Source organism: Chiloscyllium plagiosum, chromosome 13 (assembly GCF_004010195.1).
Source record: "Chiloscyllium plagiosum isolate BGI_BamShark_2017 chromosome 13, ASM401019v2, whole genome shotgun sequence".
Lineage (NCBI taxonomy): Eukaryota > Metazoa > Chordata > Chondrichthyes > Orectolobiformes > Hemiscylliidae > Chiloscyllium > Chiloscyllium plagiosum.
The window spans coordinates 13,455,967-13,479,284 of NC_057722.1; the positions used below are offsets into that span (position 1 = coordinate 13,455,967).

Below are 23,318 nucleotides of genomic sequence, written 5' to 3' on the forward strand. Positions count from 1 at the left end.
GTGCAACTAAAATCAATCTGTTGCGGCAGAATTCCTTAAAAATCGAGTTGCGAAAATGAAATCTTTCAAACTTTTCAATTAATTATTAAAAACTCTATTGTATTGGGGTTGCGACAAGGGGAGTGGTAATGGACATTGGGGGAACCAAGAGATGAGGAATGTGAAATTGCATCAAGGGCCGTAGGACGTATGGTAAAGGTACAGTCACCATAATCCCACACTCTTATTTGAGAGAGACAAAACTGGTGGTGATTTAATTTGAGGGTCATCATGCCTCAAAAAAGGAGAGAGGTTAAGAAAGAAAATCCTTCTTTGTGGGTGCAGGTATTAAACACATCCTTGTGCCATCTGCATTGCTCTCCTGGTGGTTGGTTTGCATGTCAAAATGCAAATGGAGGTGACAAGTGGTTGAGGGTCATAACATGGAGATAGTCATGGGCCATGGTGTAGGTAGGGGAGAACTAGAACATTATTAGGTTTGCTTTTGTCGTAATGCAGGAAACTGACTGCTAGTGATGTTACCAGCACTGACACTGCATCTAAACATGCAGGAAATGCTCCCCCAGATTATGCAACTCAAATGAACACAACTTTATAAAAACTGAATGCAAAGTGAGATAGCTATACTGCAATAATACCCGAATTTTCCAAACATAACACATTTTTCCCTAAAACTCCATTAAGAATTTGGAGTGCATGGCAAAAAAAAGTCTCTTTTTCAAAGCTGATAAGAGGGTCTCATGAGGAATGCGGTCAGCTCTGTTTGGATCAACTATCTTTACAAGCAAAAGTTTGCATCCTTTCTTTGGACCCACAGTGGATTTCAGGTTAGTCTTAATTTCTCTGCTGCAGACTGACATCCAAACCTTGCATCTGATTTGTCATGTCATAGAATCATAGAAATGTAAAGCACGGAAACAGACCCTTTGGTCCAACCCGTTCATGCCGACCAGATATCCCAACCCAATCTAGTCCCACCTGCCAGCACCTGGCCCATATCCCTCCAAACCCTTTCTATTCATATACTCATTCAGATGCCTTTTAAATGTTGCAATTGTACCAGCCTCCACCAATTCCTCTGGCAGCTCACTACATACACGTACCACCTTCTGTGTGAAATAGTTGCCACTTAGGTCTCTTTTATATGTTTCCCCTCTCACCCTAAACCTATGCCCTCTAGTTCTGGACTCCCCCACGTTGTCTATTTACGCTATCAATGCATCTCATGATTATATAAACCTCTATAAGGTCATCTTTCAGCCTCCCATGCTCCAAGGAAAACAGTCCCAGCCTGTTCAGCCTCTCTTTATGGCTCAAAACTTCCAACCTTGGCATCATCCTAGTATATCTTTTCTAACCCTTTAAAGTTTCACAACATCCTTTCGATAGGAAGGAGACCAGAATTGCATGCAATATTCCAAAGTGGCCTCACCAATTGTTCTGTTCAGCCACAACATAGCCTCCCAACTCCCATACTCAATACTCTGACCAATAAAGGAAAGAATACCAAATGCCTTCTTCACTATCCTATCTACCTGCAACTCCACTTTCAAGGAGCTATGAACCTGCACTCCAAGGTCTCTTTGTTCAGCAACACTCCCTAGGACCTTATCATTAAGTGTATAAGTCCTATTCTGATTTGCGTTTCCAAAATGCAGTACCTCGCATTTATCTAAATTAAACTCCATCTACCATTCCTCAGCCCATTGGCCCATCTGATCAAGATCCCATTGTAATCTGAGGTAACCTTCTTCGCTGTCCATTGCACCTCCAATTTTGGTGTCTTCTGCAAACTTACTATCTATACCTCTTGTGCTCATATCCAAAACATTGATATAAATGATGTAAAGCAGTGGACCCAGCACCAATCCTTGTGGCACTCCACGAGTCACAGGCCTCCAGTCTGAAAGGCAACCCTCCACCAAAACCCTCTACCTTTGAGCCAGTTCTGTATACAAATGGCTAGTTCTCTTTTATTCCATGAGATCTAACCTTGCTCACCAGTGTCTCATGGGGAACCTTGTCGAACACCTTACTGAAGTCCATATAGATCATGTCCACTCCTCTGCCCTCATCAATCCTCTTTGTTAATTCTTCAAAAAACTCAAATCAAGTTTGTGAGACATGATTTCTCCCACACAAAGCCATGTTGACTATCCCTAATCAATCCTTACCTTTCCAAATACATTCTGTCCCTCAGGATTCCCTCCAACAACTTGCCCACCACTGATGTCAGATTCACCGATCTATAGTTCCCCGGCTTGTCCTTACCACCGTTCTTAAATAGTGGCACCACATTAGCTAACCTCCAGTCTTCCGGCACCTCACCTGTGACTATCAATGATACAAATATTTCAGCAAGAAGCCCAGCAATCACTTTCCTAGCTTTCCACAGAGTTCTAGGGTACACGTGATCACTTCCTGAGGATTTATTCACTTTTATGCATGTCAAGACATCCAGCAGTTCCTTCGCTGTAATATGGATATTTTTCAAGATGTCACCATCTATTTCCCTACATTCTATATCTTCTATGTCCTTTTCCACAAAATACACTGATGCAAAATACTTGTTTGGTAAGTCCCCCATCTTTTGCAGCTCCAAACAAAGGCCGCCTTACTGATCTTTGAGGGACCCTATTCTCTCCATAGTTACTGTTTTGTCCTTAACCTATACATGCCTGAACATTATAGGCAATTTAGTATGGCCAATTCACCTAATCTGCACATCTTTGAACTGTGGAAGGAAACCGGAGCACCCAAGGAAACCCACGCAGACACGGGGAGAATGTGTAAGCTCCACGCATGGAGTCGCCTGAGGTGTGAATCGAACCCGGGTCCCTGACGCTATGAGGCAGCAGTGCTAATCACTGAGCCACCGTGCTGCCCAAAGCCATATTCTTATACTATCCCCATATCCCTTGACGTCTATATTAGCTAGAAGTCTATCAATCTGTCTCTTGACATTACTTGATGACTGAGCTTCCACTCCTTTCTGTGATAGAGAATACAAAGGATTCACCATCCTCTGTGAAAGAAGTTCCTCCTCATCTCAGCCCTAAATGGTTTAGCTTTTATCATCTATGTAATCATCCTCTCTGCATATACACGGTATACCTCTAAGTTTCCATAAGGTAACCTCTTATTCTTCTAACCTACAGAGAATATACTCCCAGAATTGTCAAGCTCTCCTTATTTGACAGTTCCACCATCCCAGGAATCAGTCTGGTAAACCTTTGTCACACTCCTTCCATGAAGTGAATAAACTGCAGCTGTGGTCTCACCAGTACACCATAGAATCAAATATAGATTTTGCTCCTGCAGTCAAAACTTCTTGCAACAAAAGTAAAGTGTTGCACACTGTAAGTAATCTAATCTAATCTAAAAACTAAGAGATGTTGATAATGATTGATTCAAGGTATCTATTACTCTTATCTCAGTTTCTGCACTCGGTCACACAGCCAACTATCTGCCGCCACCTGCAGCACATCAGCAGTATTGCAGCTGAAGCTGTGTACAAATCAGAAAAAGTGAAACTTCTGCAAATACACAATCAGCACAATCTGTGCAGCAAGACTTAATGCTCCACCTAATTTCCTCTAACGTCTCTCCTCTTTTGTCCACCTCGCTGTGGCTGCCCTATCTAATCACAACTACTACCATAGCAAGGATACCTCCAGAATTCTATAAGGATCATCCCTTGGTCCTTTTTAACGCATCATCAAGCAACTACTGAGTGAGTCGAGAGCGTGGTACTGGAAAAGCATAGCCAGTCTGGTAGCGTCCGAGGAGCAGGAGAATCAACGTTTTGAGCATCCTTATGAGGAGTTTTTGCTCGAAATGTAGATTCTCCTGCTTCCTCGGATGCTGCCTGACTAACTGTGCTTTTTCAGCACCACACACTCGACTCTGATCTCCAGCATCTGTCGTCCTCACTTTCTCTTACCTACCGAGTGATATCATCCAAAAGCTCGGGGTTAGCTTCTCATGTAAGATCACAACACCCTAGGCCACATCCAGTTTAACAGGATGTCGTCCTCAATAAAACACTCGAGTACAGGTAACACCTCATCGAGACTGAAGAAAACCTTAAAACCCACAACAGCTTCCTCAGTAAACTGATCAGTACCTTATGGGGCTCACGGGCCAAGATCCTGAAGATCTCTAGCATTACAACTGTGAGCTCAGCTGCAGAAAAGTGCACTCCAGCCTGTTCACACCAAATGTATCAATACTCAACTCAATATTGCACATCATCACATTCACTGTTCACAAATTTCACCTCTTCTGGTTCCCAGTCATTAGCAGCACTGTCCTGCTTCCCTTCACGTCAGAAGGGTCATTGCAACAGGTAGCAAAGAAAATCTACTCCAGCCTGAACCTTGCCCTTATTGAATGAACTTCTCAGCTCACCAGCTGTGCTCCATTCTCCCACATCACCCTGTATGTTTGAACTTATTTCACGAAGGATTCAACATCAAGGAAGATTCATGGCTGAGATCCTCTGGTAAGGAGGATTATCAGAATGACACATCCATCACTTTCTCATTCCAGATCAACTTTGATCTCCCACAGTGTTCGAGTGTCTTTTTAAACCATTTCTAGACTGGCTAATGCATCTGAGCAGTCTCCCAACAGCAGAGAGTTGCCAGGAACATACATAGCAGCTGAGGCAAAGCAAACAATGAGTCACAATGTTGAAGAGTACCCACTGGGCAAACTTGAAAAGCTTACAAAAACTATGTAGCCACTGACAACTCTATTGCTTGGTTCTGAGATGAGACACACAACACATGAATAATTAATTTGAAGGAGTCAGTGGAATGCAGTGGGATGAGGTGAGGTGGAATGGATGAATGCTGTCCTCTCTGTTGATTGGATGGTGACAATGTGTCCTACAGCCAGGATTGGAGAAGCAAGGATGAAGATTAAAGTCATGGAGAAACCACAAAGCTAAGGGCGAAGTTAGATTAATCAGTGAGAAACTGGAAAAGGTGTTCTCTGAAGGGAGAAGTAGTCACAAAGCGGTGATCAAAGGAGCAGTTAATCATCGAATAAGAAAGTAATGATGGTCTGATATGGCAAAATGGCTATACTGGGCTGAATTGATTTGGGGAATAGTGTAGCCAGATTTAGATACTTCAGAAAGAATCAGGTAGTTGCCATTTGCAACTCAAGTTTGCCAAAATTAGAATACCAATGCAGTCATCCATAATAAGCTTATAGATCACAAAACTTTTCTGAGTGTATGGGATTTGTTTTGGGGGAGGGACAGTGACCATTTGTCTGCTGAGGGTCCATAGGTAGTGAGAGTTGGACAGTGGGACAGGAAGGTTGGGATTAAAGTCCTCAGACTTCTTGTGGTAGCTATAACAGGTATGCAAATAGGCACATACAAAATAGAGCCATGTTCATTGACCTTTAGCCTTCTGACTTAATGCTTAAACCTAGAGGAGCAACAACTTGTATTTATATAGCAGCTTTAATGTAGTAAAATATTTCAAAGCTGCAGTAATCATTAGTATTACCAGGCATCTGGTATCATTTACAAGAATCCCATGAGATTAATTATATTCTTCCACAACACTGCTGGTTAATATTCAGTTCCAGATGGCAGCTTTCAGTTCAGTGCTTCAGATGTTACTGGAGATGGGAGTAAAATCTGGAAATAGATTCAATACATTGCACCAAGGAAGAAAATAGAGTTCTACAGCGCAGAAAAGAAATTCCCACTGGTATTTCATCAAGACAACCAGACTAGGAGTAAAAAACAAACTGCTATAGATGCAATTCATCTTAGAAATATGTAATAACTTCAAAACATAGAATCTTACTTTCTACACCTGACTGTTCCATGAGATAATGGGAAATTTGGTCCCAGTATAACACCTCATACTTTCTCCCACATGGTAATATGATGCTTACATGGATACATCCAAGAGTCACTAAACTGCATTAACAAACCAAACTTTTAAAAACAATTCATTGAAAGCTGGCTGAATTTGCAGAAGACACAACACACCAATGGGAAAGAATTGAACTGGAACCCTTAAAGTGAGCCCTTAAAGTGATGGCAGATGACAAATAGTAGGGTTAGATGTACTACATAAAATCTAGCATTCTACTCTGGTCCCAGCTGAGATCATTCAATCCTTTGTGTTGTGAAACAACAACTCAACTTGTCCTACTCCCCTGTCCTTTACCTCGAGCCTTACAAATATTTCCTGTTCAGATAATTTTCCAATTCTTTGTTGCCTTCACCACTCTCATATAATGCATTCAATATCCTGAGTGGTTCACTGTTTATAAAAGCTTTTCCTTAGCTCACACTTGCTTTTCTTTCTTACCATTCATCTAAAACATGCCCCTTTAATTTTGACCCTTCTACCATTGGGAGCAGTTTCCCTCCATCTTCTCTGTCCAGATCCCTCATGCCTCTGAGCATCTCTAGTAACTCTCCTTCCCATTTTGAGAACAGGCCCAGCTTTTGTGATTTATTCTAACTGAAGCTTCTCTTGCCTTGAACCATTCTCATAAATCTTTTCCACACCTTCTCCAATGTCTTTATATCCTTCCTAAAGTATGGTGCCCAGATTTGGGCATGATCCTCCAGATGAGATCAATCATAGTTTCATGATAACTTCTTAATTTTTGTACTTGATGCTTCTATTTATAAAACCCAGGTTACCATTCTTAATAAATGCATTCTCAACTTATCCTCTCAGCTTCAACAATTTAAGTTCAAACACCTCAAGGTTCCTTTGCTCTTGCATCATGTTTAGTATTACACTTCTAATTAACTTTGCCTTTACTCAGCCTTTCTATCAAAATTCATCACCAACTTGTTTGCATTAATTTTCATGAGTGTCTGCCCATTCCATCAGTTCAACTATGTTCTCATGAAGTCAATCACAAATCCTATCATTTCACAATACGTCCATGTTTTATGACCTCCACACATCCTGAAATTGTGCATTGCACACTCCAAGTCTAGGTTAGTTAAAGTAGATCAAGAAATACAATAGGCCTAATACCAACACTTGGGAACCCCACTTTATACAAAATCCAATTAGGAAAGTAATTTATTATCACTTTGTTTCCTGTCACTGTCCTTTTATCCCTTTTAATTTTGCTATCAAATCTGATAGGTGACACTTTAACATAAGCTTTTTGGGAGTCTATGTACACTATCAATTGCATTACCTTCATGAAGCCTCATGGCACATTAAAAAATACTCTAGCATGTTAGCCGTCATTGCCGTTAATAAAGCCACAGTGGTCGCCTTAATTAACACCCTCCAACTGTCCACAAGACTGTTCATTTTGTCCCATTTTAATGTTTCTGAGCTGTCTCAACACCAAGGTTAAGCTGGTTGCCTTGTCATTGGTGAACTTATCCATAAACCCTTTCTTGCACAAAGGTCAGCCTACACAACTCTTCATTTGTCTGGCATCATTCATATCAGAATACTAAAAGTTTATTACACATGCAATTCCCTTCCCTGCAATCCCCTTTCTGATCCTTAATCTGTCTTATTCCTCCTTTTACTGTTTATATGTTAATAGAAAACTTTTGGGATTTATTTTTACATTAGCTGCCAGTCTTATCTCATACTTGCTGTTAGTTTCACATTACTTTCTTCACTTCCCCTCTGAACTTTACTTTCAGTCTGGTTCTTATCTGTAACCATCAAAATGAACTCTATCATAAGCAATGACTGAGAAAGATAGAGAATGAGGTGAAGCAACAATGTCCAGGGTACTCTGGCTTTCTTTAAACGGCCTTTCCTCTGGGCCTCCTTCACTAGTTGGCTGTTTCTCCCATTCCCTAACTGCTTACAGTTATGATATGCCCACCATCAGAAATCCAAGAAACTGTCAACCTTGTGAATGAATCACTGTGATGTCATCTGTTCAAGTTCCAAAGTACGGAGTTCGAGCTACTATGCCTGGTGACAATGCCTGCAGGTTTGCTTACTAAGATACAAGGGGCATCTTGGAGTTCCCATATGGAATAAGATGGGCACCCACTCCTGTGGGTTGAGATGCCATGCCGTATTTCCACTTAAGCGATTTGTAAGCGATTAATAAGCTAAGGCTTCAATAAAGACACACTGGTCACTCAGCAATCAGCTGCTTGTTTTGGACGACCATTTTATTTCACAACAACGTTAATTTATTAGATTAGATTACTTAGTGTGGGAACAGGACCTTCGGCCCAACTAGTCCACACCGACCCTCCGAAGATCAACCCACCCAAACCCATTCCCCTACATCTGACACTACGGGCAATTTAGCATGGCCAATTCACCTAACCTGCACATCTTTGGACTGTGGGAGGAAACCGGAGCACCCGGAGGAAACCCACGCAGACACGGGGAGAATGTGCCAACTCCACACAGACAGTTGCCCGAGTGGGAATTGAAGCCAGGTTGCTGGCGCTGTGAGGAAGCAGCGCTAACTCTTATCTGTATATCTCGAGTTGTAACATACTAAGACTTCTGAATTTTTCAGTGTTATTTATTATTCAGTTCATATTTTACTCCTCCATAACTAATAAATTAAACACTGACAGTAGTTACGATAAATAATCAAATTGGCATTTTCATTTGACTTTTGTTTTACGTGCACAGTGCAAAAAAAGTGAATTTAAGATTGAGCATTTTGCTCGACAATCAATATATCCAGCTATTGCAAAGGAGCAGACTTAGCCAAATCTGAGTACAAGACATAGAATTTCATATTGAAACAGTGCAGTGCTCTCATTGGACCACACCTTAGTATCTAAAATCCAAAAGGAATATCTTAACCTTTTTGTATTAATTCAGAACACGTATTAAATATAGTAAACTGAGAAAGATACCCATGTGTAGAACAGAATAAGGTGTAAAGATTCAAATTGGCATAAGACAAATGTAACACCTGAATGGTCATATGGATGAAAACAAAAAAATGGAGATCACAGAATGTTAGGCAGTGTCCATGGAGAGAAAGCAAGCTAACATTTTGAGTCTAGATGAAGTGTTAATTTTGCAGCTGCTCGAGTTTTAGACTTTGTATTATTCTTATGATTCTTACATTTCGGAATCATACGATTGTTTATTTTAATCATTTGAAATTTTAGTGGCCCAAATAATTACAAAAAAGATGCAAAGTAGTAAGATCTTTTTTAAACAGAATTTGTGCAGGAGGGACCTCCACGTGTTTGTCAAATATCGATCTGCAGAGAGGTTTTTGATTTCTCTTTGCCGGTTTTAAACTTCCCGGACATATATTTTTCGAAAAATGTTTTTTTTTAAATATTTTAAAAAACCAAGGAAAGCTTTTTTGTTTTGAACTGAGTTGTTTCTTTTCCAAATGGAGTTTGTGCTGATTGTGTTTCGGCAGGCAAAGTAACTTTTAAACTTCTTTGATGAAAAAGATTTACGTAAACCAATGTGAAGGAAATTGCTTTTGGATGGAGCTTATGGAGAGGCCAACATGTGGACAGCTTTGGAAAGAGGTTTTTTTTTATCCCTAGATTGAAAGCTGAATGTTGGATTATTTGCAGAGGAGTTGCCATTTTGTTTAAGCTAAGTATTCGATTTCTTCTTGATATTATTTTATAGGTTTTAACTTTTTAAATTGTTTTGCATGCTTAATATTGAATCTGTGGGGTAAAGACATAGTTTATTTTAATATAAGGTGCTATTGAGTGCTTATTTCTAGGCTTAATGTCACTGAAGGCAGAGAAAAGACACTGTTTGATGACTGGTAGATTTAGAGAAGTGATTACACGGCAGGATCAGTCAGATAGACGGTTCGTTGCTGGGAAAGGTAAGAAGGTAGTTGAGAAGTCTCCTGCAGCTATTCCCCTCTCATATATTCTGTCTTGGATACTGTTGAAAGAGATAGTGTCTCAGAGGAAAATAGAAGTGGTAGTCAGACATTGGATATAAAGAATGAATCTTACGTTAAACTGAGTTTGTCAAGATTTACAAGAATATTTGTTTCAGGGGACTCTCTTGGCACAATGTTCTGTCTGTGCTCCTGACAAGGAGCATGATAGTATGTTGCTTTCCTGGTGCCAGGGTTAAGGACATCTCAAAACATTTGAAGCATATTGTCAAAAGTAATAGTGAAAAGCCAGAGGTTGTTGTACACATTGGTGGGAATTATATAGTTAGGGCAGGGGTTAAGGTTTTGAAGAGTGAATACAAGAGGTTAGGCAGAAGGTTAAAAAGCAGAACATCAAAAGTCATCATCTCTGGTTTACTTCTGGTGCCAAGTTCAAACGAGGGAAGGAATAAAAGAATAGGAGAGAGGTGATGGTGCATGGATTCAGTTTCTTGAATAATTGTGATCTCTTCTAGGAAAAAGACCTGTTCAAAATGGATGGGTTCTACCTGACCTGAGAAGGAACCAAGATCCTGACGGGAATATTTGTTAGTTGTGTTTTGGGAGCCTGAAAACTTTGATAGGGAGGGCTGGGGGCCTTCTAACTAACAGAGAAAATACAAAGAAAGATGAGGATAGTTCCAAATCAGAAAAAAAAGCAAGATATTTAGAAAAGATAGACAACAGCAAGTGAGAGTATAAAGTAACATTGATGAAATAAATGCAGTTTAATTCTGCATGCAAGGGTTTTACAGGTAAGGCTGATGAACTCATGGAATGTATGGGAACATAGTACTGGGACGTCGTAGCTATTACAGAAGTTTGGCCCTGATCACTTATCAATCCCTTGCCTATAAGAATTAATCTGCCTTAAAAAAAATTCAACATTCTGCTTCCACAACGTTTTGAGGAAGAGTTCCAAAGACTCACGATCCTCAGAGAAAAAAAATGTTATCTTTATTGCATAAAAGGAAACATCCTCTCCACATCTACCCTGTCAAGACGCTTTAGGCTGCTGTGTGCTTCAAATAAGTGATCTCTTACTCTTCCCAAACTCTAGCCAATACAAGTCTAGTCTGTCCAACCTTTGTACATTTGACAATGCACACCTAGTCGCCTGCATTCCAAGTATTAGTCCCGTAAACCTCCACTGAAATGCCTCCAACAGATCCATTTTCGTGCGTCAATAAGGTGACCAATACTGTACAGTACTCCAGATGTGATCTGACCAGTGCTCTGTATAACTGATGCATAATGTTCTATTGGTTTTCCTAATTGCTTGTAGTACCTGCACACTAACATTTTGAAAATCATCCATGAGTACACCTTCTCTCCACATCACAAGCTCTGTAATCTCTCATCACTTACATAACTTGTACGTCTTTATTCTCCCTGGAAAATTATCCTTAAAAATATTCAATATTATGCTTCCACTACCTTTTGAGGGTTCCAAAAATGGACATTTTCACATTTTCCCACAAATTCCATTTGCACAACCTTTTGCATACTTAACCTGCCAATTTTCTTTTAATAATATCAATCCTCTTGTTAGCAATATAACAGATCACAAAGTAAACAGATCGAAACTGTCATTGAAAAAGTCCCCAGTTGAGACCATCTTCTCTGGTGATTGTGATTTTCTTCAATTCCTTCTTTCCATTTCCTGATTAATTGCTACTTCTGGGATATTTTGTATTGTCTGTAGTGAAGTAAGGAAAATACTTTTACACTTCATCCAGTATTTCTTGTTAAAATCCTAACTATTAATTCCCTAGATGGACTTTATGGTATGTAGGATCAACCACTATTTTGATTATGCTTATTTACATAGTTATTAAAAACTTTTGATGTTATATTTCTGGCGAGCTTTTTCTGTCCATTAATATTTTGTTATCTTTGCTGTTATATCAATTCTGCCCAGTCAGCTTTTATTTCACGAGGTTTGATGGCTGTACATTGATTGAGCTAATTGTTGCAGGGTAGAGAAGAAAAAATAGTTTAATACTGAAGTAGTTTTTAACATTGAGAATATTGTGTGTGATGGGCCAATACATGGTGTAATTAGGCTTGTTCAAATTACGCAGGGAAACGTAAAGCAGCAGTTGGTGTCAGGCTAACAATTTAAGCAACAAAATATTTCTAAGAATTCTAGCTGCTTTTCAGCCACATGCATATACTTCAGTTATTATTCCATTATAAATGATGGTTGCAATTGTGGAAAGTTGTTTTCCACAAAATTACATATATTGCAATGAGAATAAAACCTATGGTACATTACCATCTTCTGAATTGGTTTAACAGTATAGACACATTTACATAAGCACTGCCTTAGAATTGATAAGTTCAGAATAAAATGATCTGTTGCTGTTCCCCAGGATTGAAGAACTCAGTAGTCTGTTGGCCTGAGTGTTTCAGCCAATGAGCTGATGGTGGAGCAAAATTTCCAGTCAACTGTATTTACAGCAAAGACTAATCAGTAATTAAGCCTCAAGATTGAAACTGCACTAAATGCCACCTGCAAGTCCCCAACATATCACATACCACCCTGAGTTAGTAGAATAGCTCTGTTCCATCAACATTACTGCATCAAACTCCTACTATTTCCAGGCTAAAAGCACTATAAGTGTATGAATACCAGAGACTGTAGCAACAAGTAGGAGCAAATCACTGCAGATGCTGGAATCTGTACTGAAAATAACAAATGCTGGAAATCACAGTGGGTCAGGCACCATCCATTGAGAGAGTAAGCTAATGTTTCACGTCTGGATAACTCTTAAGGAGGCAGCTCACCATTAACCTTTTAAGGGCAATTAGGAATAGGTAACAAATGCTGGCCCAGGCTTTGACGTTCAAATCCTGTGCGTTTAAAAAAAACACTTCGCCTAATGCAGGCATAAATTTACATTGAATCAAACTTTAAATACCATATATAGGAAAGTAAATCAGTTCTCTGGATGAAAGCACAAGTAACTTCACAACACAAGGTAAGCAACACAAGTCAATCTTTATTGAAAACTTAAGTATTAATACATAACAATTCTTGTTACAATAAACATGCCTTGAAGTTTCTTTTTAAATCTGAGCTCATCTACTTGTCAGATTGCTTTTAAAAAAATAACAATGTATGAATTTACACATAATTGAACTGGCTCAGAAAGGAATTGTCAGAATTTCTGGTTTATGTTATCCAATGTAAAACGGTGCTTTATAACTAATTTCCGGAAGACGACACTGACTGAGACTAAATAAGTACCAAAATAATATTCTTTTTATTAAGCATAGTGTTTGAAAGTCAATTTTTTAAAAAAGTGTGCCTCTAACAAAAATGTACGTAACTCTCACTGGGGTGATTCTGCTGTGCCTATGTGTTGCATATGCTCATTTTATTTTGAACAGAAAAGCTGTCATACAGCACTATACTGCACACCAAACACAATCTACTCATTCTGTAAGATGCTGCTATTCAAAATCCCAACTTTTTAAAAAATTAGAATGGGGAAATAGTTCAGATTACATCCACCTAGACTACTGCTGAGCAGCTGTGTACACTGAATCACACCAAGTCTGATAAGAATGCAAGCTGGGGAGGGGGTCAGGATTAGGTTGAAGACTCTGAGAACAGATGGTAGCTCCTTTATATTTTGTTTTTTTAAATGGTCTTTAAATTCTAATTGGTGTTTGCTTCCCAATAAATGCTTTTAATGCAAAAGGAGGGGGGGGGGGGAAAGCAGAACCTCTACATCCAATAAAAAGAATGGTTAGAAAAAACAGCATTTCATTGCTTGGCTAGGATTCAACATTTGAAGGGTTAGTCAATCCAGTTATTAACTGCTTTAAAAGACCATGCAAACATATACAATGTATGAAGAGACATTTTCCCCAAAGATCCGTACTGATTACTAATGTTTATTGTACAGCTCTTCTTTTGCCCTAACCCAATATTTAAAACAAGTATTTAACTGCAAAGTACTTCAGTTGAACACTGAATTGCATTGAAGGAACACACCCAATTTGAGTGTGAGAATTGTTGAGGCGTTAGGTTAAATAGAAATTACACTTCAATGACATACAGTATTCATGAACCATGGTGAAATACATAATCTTTAGCTCAACACAAGGTGGTCATTCTCAATCTGTCCCTGAGCATATGTGTTACCCCAAACAGCTTTGACAAATGCTTTAGAATATTTCCAAGTCTCAAAATTGCATGAGGCTACAGATCTTGCAGTATATTTTATCCCTCATGTAATTCTATAAATCAGTTCAATACCTTCTTCAAACCAGAATGTTTGAGAGAACAAATAGAATTAGTATGCCAAGCATGCATGTTCCTTCAACAATGCAACAACAGCTCAGAATTAACTTGAATGTCTCCCAATCCAAAGTGCAGAAAGTTGGATGGCCATTCGTAAATTTCAAACTTGGGCATCCACAAGTTTCTGGATGTTAAGAGACTGAAATTTTGGATTCTCTTCCACCCACTTTATGAAACAACACTAAAATCATCCCAAGGAACGACTTGAAATGCCAAAAGTAACCAGTATGAACACTAAAGAATGGCCAAAGCACCAAATGAGTGTTTTGTCAAAATTTGTGCAACAAAGCATAATTTGGTCTACCAAGTTTTTTTTAAATATAAAAAGCAACTAAATTTAAAACTTAACATAAACTGCATTATTTCAAATGAGTGCATGTACAGCAGTGTAACATGAAGAAACTCCCAGATTTAAACAGTGCTCTATATTAAACATTGTCCATGGCAGGCTTCCATGGTTGATTTTTCTTCTTCTCACTACCCATTATTTTCTCCTTGAAACATACATTGAAAGAAAAGGAATTGTATAAGCTAAATGCTGTCTCAGCAGCTATGCACTGTGGATTTAGCCTTCATTATTTGATTAGCCACTAACTTCTGTAATGCAGCAGTACTACAGAAGCACAATTGATGCCAAGTGATCAAGATGCAAGGGCTGCATATTTGAAAAACCACACTGAACAAGAAAATTTCCATGCTGCACTCAGTTACAAAGTCCACACTGATGCCACGATAGAAAATATTTCAGCATATATTACACCATAGCAGGTGAGGTGAAGCACTGAGAAGGATGTAAAAAGAAAGAAAAGATTAAAAATAAGGAAATTAAAGGAAATCATATTAATCCAGTGTACAGTGTTAATTATAGGTTAGCTATTTATGTTCAATTTTTGTTTCATTCTAAGCCCTTATTGGCAACTTATAAATCTTTAAAGGAACTATCAATTACACTTTTCCTTTAAAATTTACATAGTGTAATAAATTTTTATTAGTCAAAATTGGAATCTTTGTACTTTTTGAGAATCTTTTAGAAGGTTGATGTAGTCTGTCATGATGCATGTTTATAGAATGAAAAACCATATTATAGTGCGAAGTATCTCAAAAGTTTCCAAACCCTGTCAATACTAGATCAAAAAACAAACCCTGACCGATGTAACATCACACAATTTTACTTAGAACACAAGTGAAGAATTCATTACCTAACTCACTTCAATCTCTAAAAGGAATGAAATGTATATGAACACAATTTTAAGCTCCCTCCTTGATCATGTAATTTTAATGCAGGATTTATAAAAGGTAACCTTAGAAATACCTGTTCAAACATGCATTGCTTTTCTGAAACCGAGATACTCTGTAGGCCTGCAGGACACCACTATCAGTGAAACCTCTAGCAAAACTACTGCACTTGGCACACAAACGGCAGTGAGTGCAATCAGATATATTAAAACTTGAATTCATGTTCAATAAACAACCCAGTAATTTCATACTGCTCCATTTTTTAAAGTTAAATGTCTTTTTCATTACATTCCCAGTAGCAATGCTGCTGGCTATCCAAAACAGGTTAAGAAATTGGTCGTGGAAGTATTTTAAAATGAAGTTAACATACATGCTAAATCCATTATAAAAGTTCAATATAGAAAAATGGAATAGGAAAGATACGAGTTCTAAAAGTTATGTGCTTGTTCCCCTTGACTATTTCTTTGCTAGCTACTATCAAAAACAATTTCAATTCATTAAACTGACTAATTCCTCTACATTAAAATAAGTTGTTCAATGGTGTCCACAACTACTTTCCTCAATTTGTGCTAATTCAGGTAAAATTTGACAAGTCTAGAAATAAAAACTAACTCAAGACGTTGGATCCTCTTGCATCACGTATGGTGCCAGAAGCAATCCAAAATACTCCCCTGCATTACTTATATCACAAGTACAACCAGGAGGACAGCTGAATGCTCTCAGCCACACTGCTAGACAATCCTAGTGCACAGACACAATTAGGTTTCATCACAGATTAGCTGTCATTTCTGTAATTAACTTCCATGAAGGCTTAGTGTATTATCAATCTCCAAGAGGGACTGGAAATTGACACGGACAAGATCTTACTCAATTTTATCAATTAGTTTCTTACTGTCACAAAAAATTTTGCATTGAAATTATTATGCAGTGCTTAGGGGCTTTGAAACATCAAAGAACTAAAGAGATTCCTGGCCATTATAAACACAAGGAGTGGTTAGTTCATCCATTTGACCTTTCAGACTTGCATTATTGATTTGTTTTGAACAGGAAATAACAATTGAAAAAAGTATGCAAGTGGAACTCAGTATTTTTACATTGGATATCATAATTCAAGATTTTCAAGTTTCATTTTCCCTGTAATTCCTCATCCAATGCAGTGAGGTCTGGCTCTTAGTCAAGCTGATTGGGTAAGGCAATTAGCCCAATAGGTAAAGCTGAAAGATAAGTCAGCCTACACTATTCACTTGTATCTTCTGACAATAAGCTCAAGAATGGCATTACCCAGGTCATTGGGACTAAGAAGAGTTATTGCTCATTGAATTGCATGTAGAGATTGGGGAGAAAGCTAATATATGCAGGATAAAGGGGATCTGCCTTTTCTTCAGTTAGTAAGCAGATGTTATCTGACAGTTGCAGTCTGTTGTTCAATTCAAACATGACTGTTGCAAAACCAACAACTCCTATGAAAATCCAATGAAAATTATGGGATCATGTAACGGACAGATTTCCAAACCAAAATTAAGAAATTTACCTCCTTTGGTTTCATACTACAGTTTATATATTCAGAAGCATTAGTCATAAATGCCTTCAAAATGTTATTCAACTCTGCTTGACTAATGAAGTCATCCTATGTGATACACAGCCTGGAACAAATCAAATGAGACTGTGACAAAAATTATGTGAACTTGATAAACATAGTCACCAATATTGTGCCAACACTTAAAAGAAATGAGGCCTATAATTTGAGGAGCCAAATATGAAAAAAAAATTGTATTTTATATTATCTATTGACCAAGATGATAATCAGTGATTTGCATTTGACAATAACTAATGGGAAAACTTGTCACGGAAAAAAATAGTTACCAAATTAAAAGGCTAAAAACCATCAAATGTCATGATTTTAAATCAGAGGCATTTATAATGATACTGCAATATTAAATCAAAGAATAGAAAAATACTTCTATTTCCCCTACCAGCTGTTCCAGATGTGTTTAAAATATGCCTGCACATTTGCTCCATTTGTCTCATTTTAATCTCTAATGCTGCCTTTTTCTCTAATGTCACACTGAATCTAATATCGTTTAAAAATGGAAAAAAAAAATGACTGTCAAGACAACACCTGTAGGTTCCATTTCGTGCCTACCTGAACACCACCTCCAGGTGCTGTACTGTAAATGCAAATTAATAATCTGGCTAAAGAAATTTTAACTGCTCCCATTAAAAAAATTCCAGTCCAACAGATCAGCCAGAAGCTTTGTATTCTGGAGAGCTCCATAAATTCACTTGCACAACTCTTTTTGTTTAAAACATTACATACAATAAAACTCTGCATTATTGAAATTAAGTTGCAAAATATTTTTGAACCTCAGTTCCTTTGGATTTTGCATATGATGGTTTGCATTAGTCATTGCAGGTAGATTTGAGCAAGCATTTTGTAACATGCATTGAACTAGATAGGAATCCAAATATGCTTATACTCCCTTTCGTGTAATCTATAAAATTGCAAGACAGTCCACAAAACAGGTTTTGCTGTTAAGACTTGAGTACTGCTGAGTTCCAAGATGCAAGATATGCAGCCATGATAATCTTCCAAGACTTTTTTTGGTAGTGTTTGGCAAGTGTTGAGAGCATTGATGTGCTGGAAGGAAGGATCCTGGTTGGAGATATGTGGGATTCAGCACCAAGTGTTAAGACTTGTTTGATTGCATATCTCCCACCTTTCAACCTGTGAAAGAGATGTTTTTAAGAAAGAATTATTCGCAATTAAGTTCTATTTCAGTGCCCAAGTCAAACTGAACCACAACCACTGAACACAGAAGCTGCCTTACAACAAATTATACATTAAGTGCTTACTGAAAAATGTTCAGAGCTTGATTAATTTGAAATCCTACTAATTCCGAGTATGGGTGACTCTCATTTAACTATTCTGTGCAAGACTTTGAGAAAACATGGATTTATCTTTCCTCATTAATCATACGTGTGCTCCAACAGTAAAAGCAGGGCACACTGGTATAAACAGAAACTTTAACTTCCCAGTGAACAAATCTGGTCAATAGTCCAAACCATAGAGAGTCAAGAGTTAACTAAATCAGTAAACATCATAAGTATCTTAAGTAATGAAAATGTCAAGATTACATTTTAGTTGTAAGACTGTCAGTAAATACAAAATAGAGATACCAACAAAATAGATTTTCTGTGTAAACACTGTTGTCTCACTGGCAAAAAATTATTTTTCCTGTACCTCAATTGATCTGTGTTCCAAAAGGAAGTTTTTTTGCGGAAATTCAAATAGTTTAATTGACAAAATGAACAACCGAGCTATATAGTTCAGTAAAGTGTAACATGTAGAAAATTAAGAATTGCATAATTTACTTAGACATATTTCAGGTTTTTTGCAGATTTGCAAACATCAAATTGTAGACCAGTGCTTATGAATGGATTGGAAGGTGAAAAGTAATTAAGTATTGTGACTCCATGAGGGATATGAATTGAATTTACTTCAAACATTCCTCTAAACAGTGAAGAATAGGAAAAAATAGAACAGCCCATGCTTGAGCCAATCACAAAGATGAAAAATTTCTCAATTAAGAGCATATGTATATGCAAGATTTCCTGTTTCTCAAACTCATCCTTTCTGCTGCCACACACATGACACACTTTGGTATCAAATTTTTCCAGTGTAAGTTCCTATGCCCACAGTTATAATGAAAAATGAAATGTGAACCTATCTTGTAACTTAATCCTTGCACCAGCAATGGTGCTGTTTGTACCTCCTAACTCTTCAGAATATGCCATGAAGAAAACTAATGCGCCATTGCTAAGCATGTCAAAAACTATTGGTGAACTAATAAAATTCAAGCATTAAAATAAAGACAGACGCAGAGAATTTGCCTAAATGGTAAACTTGGACCCAGCGCTGTTGGATCGTGGAGCTCCCTGATATTCTACTGGCGAACCTATGGCAGAATTTGCCTAGAATGTATAAAGATATGTCAAAGTGAGGATAGCAGATATTGGAAATGGTATAATTGAGTAGATATTTTCCATCAGCTGCAATTTTAATCACGTGAGCAACTGCTCATTTTTATTTTGGTAAAAATATGCATTCGACTTGAATTCTGATTTATGTATTTCCCACAAATCTAATGTTATTTATGTTGGTTTTTCAAAGTTGTGTAAATCGAATCCTGGCTGTAATATGGATTGCAAATTCAGGTACTTGTGCCCTGAGGTAACTGAAGGTTTCTCATTTGTAACTGTTTTCAGATGTTAGTGACACATTCATTTCAAAATGCATGCCCTGCCTTTTATAGAGAAATATATTAAAGTCTCAATAGAACCTCTGAAGGGAGTAATTATTTCACAGCACATTTCTCAGGTATTGCTACCCTTCACTTCAGAACAGCTGCATGATCTCTCATTTATCTTATCGCCCAATAGGTTTATACTCTACATTTATGATCATCTATATTAAGGAACCAAAGATTAGTGATTGGATGTAAGTATTCAAGAAGTATTGAAAATTAAATTTGATTTAACAGAACACATTTCAGTCAATATGTATGAAATTAAGTCTTTTGTATTCATTAAATAGATAGTGAAGCTTGATAAAGAGACAACTACGTTTAAGGTAAAGCAATCAATCTGCATCTACAAGGTCAATAACACAGTCTGCTTCAGTTAAAGGGTTAGCCGTGATCAAAACTGTTATCTAGCAAATTGGATATCATCGATTTTATGTAATGTAAATCACTCATGCCCCAATATTGTGGGAAAATGACATCACAGCTCTGCTGTAAGCTAAGATATACATTAATCCAGCAAGAGTTACTTGATGACTATAACTGATTGAGATTCTTTGTGCAACAACAGTCATCAACTACTGCACTGAAAAAAATGGAGTCTACCATCCACATGCATAGATATGAAGAGCTTGTTCCCATTTTAATAAAATGAGCTTAAAGTTTATTTAAAGAGGCTGTATCATCAATTGAACTGAAACTCTTGCAAATTCAATGTCCCATGCTAACAGCAGTTCTGACAATGTAATATTCCAGAAATGAAACAATTAGCAGCACAACACAAATCTGGCTGACTGAATTGTTCTTGAATTTGAATTTCAGCTGAAATTAGGCCAAAATGAGGTATGTTATCATGACTAAAAATATCAATTTCTTAAATCAGCTATGATTGGCTAAACTTTAAAAGGGACTGCTCCACAATGAAAGAAGGCAGACTTGCATTTTCAGTTACTAGCTGATCACCACTGTGAGGGTACGTAGTTGTAGGTAGGCGTTCCCGGAGTCCTATAAGCAGGCAAGGAAACTGGATGAGGAGCTACTGGTGTTGGGGAATGAGTTGTCAACAAAGTGCCTGCAAAAAAATAATTTATTTTTAAATGAAACGCAATCTCAATGCCAGATTCAGTTGAAGCACCAATCACGCTCAAAAGACAAGAGTTACAAAAAGCATCCATACCTTCAGAAAAAACTGGAGTGACAGATAAACTTTTAACTAAAGATCAGACAATATGAATTCTAACTGCTACACATATTCTTCCATCCACAAACTCTTTAATAAATATCTTAATGACATACTATTGAAAATAGAAAAGAAACTAGGCTTATGTTTAAGTCAATTCTCCTTTTCAAAACAACGATGAGCTCAAGCCACAAAGTCTTTAGAAAAATTAACACAGAACTGTGGATGCTGGAAATCTGAAACAAAAACAGAGTACTGCAGCAACATAGCAGGTCTGGCAGCACCTGTAAAAAAAGAGAACAGAGTTAATGTTTTAAGTCCAGTAATCCTTTGAAATGTTACTGGATTCAAAATGTTGATTATTTTCTCTCTACAGATGTTGCCAGACCCCACGTTTCTCCAGCACTGCTTCTGCTTTAAGAAAGTTACTGGTTTGATGGAAGTCAACTGTATTTATTACTCAAAAACAAGCCACACAAATTTAAGCATTTTCTCACTTGTGTTTGACCACAATTTTTTGTAGACAGGAAATTGGGTTGGGTTCCAGAAACAAGTTGGCACATACATGTGAAATCTGACAAACCAGATTATAAACACTCCTAAAAGCAGCCAGAAGCTTCATACATACATGTAAGGATTCTCATTACATCAACAAATTAACAACTCATTACATAAGGTAGACAACCTAGTTAAATATTTCAAGGTGCTTTTTACAAGAGGGTTCAAATAAAAGTTTTCACTGAGCCATAATGGGAGCCATCAGGTTAGAAGACCAACACTGAAGATCAAAGATGCAAGATTTAAGCTTAATTTTAAAAGGAGGAGTAAGAGATAGAAGAGCTAAGGGAGGAAAAACTAAAACTTAGGATCAAGGTAGTTTAAAACATATCCAAAAATGGTTGAGCAACACTATAACTCAAAGTGCCAGAATCAGAGCATCTCAAGCCCTTAAAGCTGGACAAGGTTACCTTTATTCATGGGATGAGAGCATTGCTGGCTAGGCATCTACTGCCCATCCCTAATTGCCCAGAGGATAGTTAAGAGTCAACTACATTGCTATGTATCTGGAGTCATATGTCGGCCAGACCAGGTAAGGATGGCAACATCCTTCCTTAAGGGATATTAGTGAGCTAAATGGGTTTTTCCGACAATCAGCAATGGATTCATGGTCATTAGACACTTAATTCAGATTTTTAAAAAATTGAATTCAAATTCCACTGTCTGCCAGATCAAACCCAGATCCCCAGAACATTATCTGGGTCTTTGGATTAACACTCCAGCAATAATATTAATAGGCCATTGCCTCCGCCCAAGAGATGCGGAGGGGATAGGCCTTGTAGGGATTCAACAACAAAGAGAATTTTAAAGTGAGAATTTTAAAACTGAGGCACATCAGACCAACAGCCGATATAGGTCAACAAATACAATCATGCTGACTAAATATAATGGAACAAGTTAGAACAAGGCACAGCATTTGATTAGATACAGTGGAAGCTTAGCCCAACAGAGCATTAGAATTGCCAAGTTTAGATCTATCAAAAGAATGTATGAAAGCTTCAATAGATGAGGTGAAAGTGGTGAGATCAGCCCTGTTGTGAAGGTGGAAGTAGACCATCTTGGTAATGGTTCAGAATATAGTTAGAAACTCAACTGTGTCAAATATGATACTATAATTCTGAATGGTATGATTAAATCTCAAGACAGCTGCCAGGCATAGGGCTGGTGTGGATGGCCAGCAAATGGAGTGTAGTAGGGACCTGAGACAATGGCTACAATTTTCTCAAGATTCCCTGAAGGAAACTTCTGCTCATTCAGTACTAAATTCCAGCCAAACAGTGGCATGAATCAGAGACAATGGAAAGATCAGAAAAGTTTGTTATGAGGATGATATTGCAGATGGACAACATAGGAGATGAGGAACAGGCCAAGCATAGATCTTCGGGGAATCCCCAGTGATAACTGTCCATGAGCAAGTGCAGAAGTTATTGCAGATGATTCACTCAATCCAATTAGATACATTAGAATAAATGTGACAACAGTAATCCTAACTAGCTGGACAATGAAGGTGCAATACTGAAGGAAGATGATATGATCTCACCCAGTGTGAGGCAAATGAGAAGGCCATTGCCTCTGCCAAGATTACAGTCGCATAGGCTATCATTTGTGACTTACAACAGTCATTTCAGAACTGGACAGATTTACTCATGGAGTTGAGAGAAAGGGGCAAAGAACTAAACTTGTAATTAAAATCCAATTTTTGAAGTTGGAAACTAACGTGAGAAATGTCATGTTCTGAGAATTAAACCTTCCATAACTGATGCCAAGATAGTGATTTTGTTTCTTGAGAAAATGTATCCTTTAGTTGGATAGCTTAAAATATTTAACATTTTTATGCATAACTCTTACTTAATCT

General features: G+C 37.7%; 1 protein-coding gene across 2 annotated transcripts in view; it reads right to left on the bottom strand.

Annotated features, from left to right (window-relative positions):
- Positions 1-12,858: 12,858 nt before the first annotated feature.
- The window catches only part of fam168b (family with sequence similarity 168 member B), a 44,662-nt gene continuing 34,202 nt past the window's right edge, over positions 12,859-23,318 (bottom strand). For both annotated transcript variants that reach the window (XM_043701918.1, XM_043701917.1), the window contains exons 6-7: positions 20,666-20,797; positions 12,859-18,149 (exon numbers count right to left, since the gene is read on the bottom strand). In XM_043701918.1, the coding sequence (XP_043557853.1) occupies positions 20,685-20,797 (113 nt within the window). In that variant the 3' untranslated portion in view covers positions 12,859-18,149; positions 20,666-20,684. The remainder of the gene's footprint in view (positions 18,150-20,665; positions 20,798-23,318) is intronic.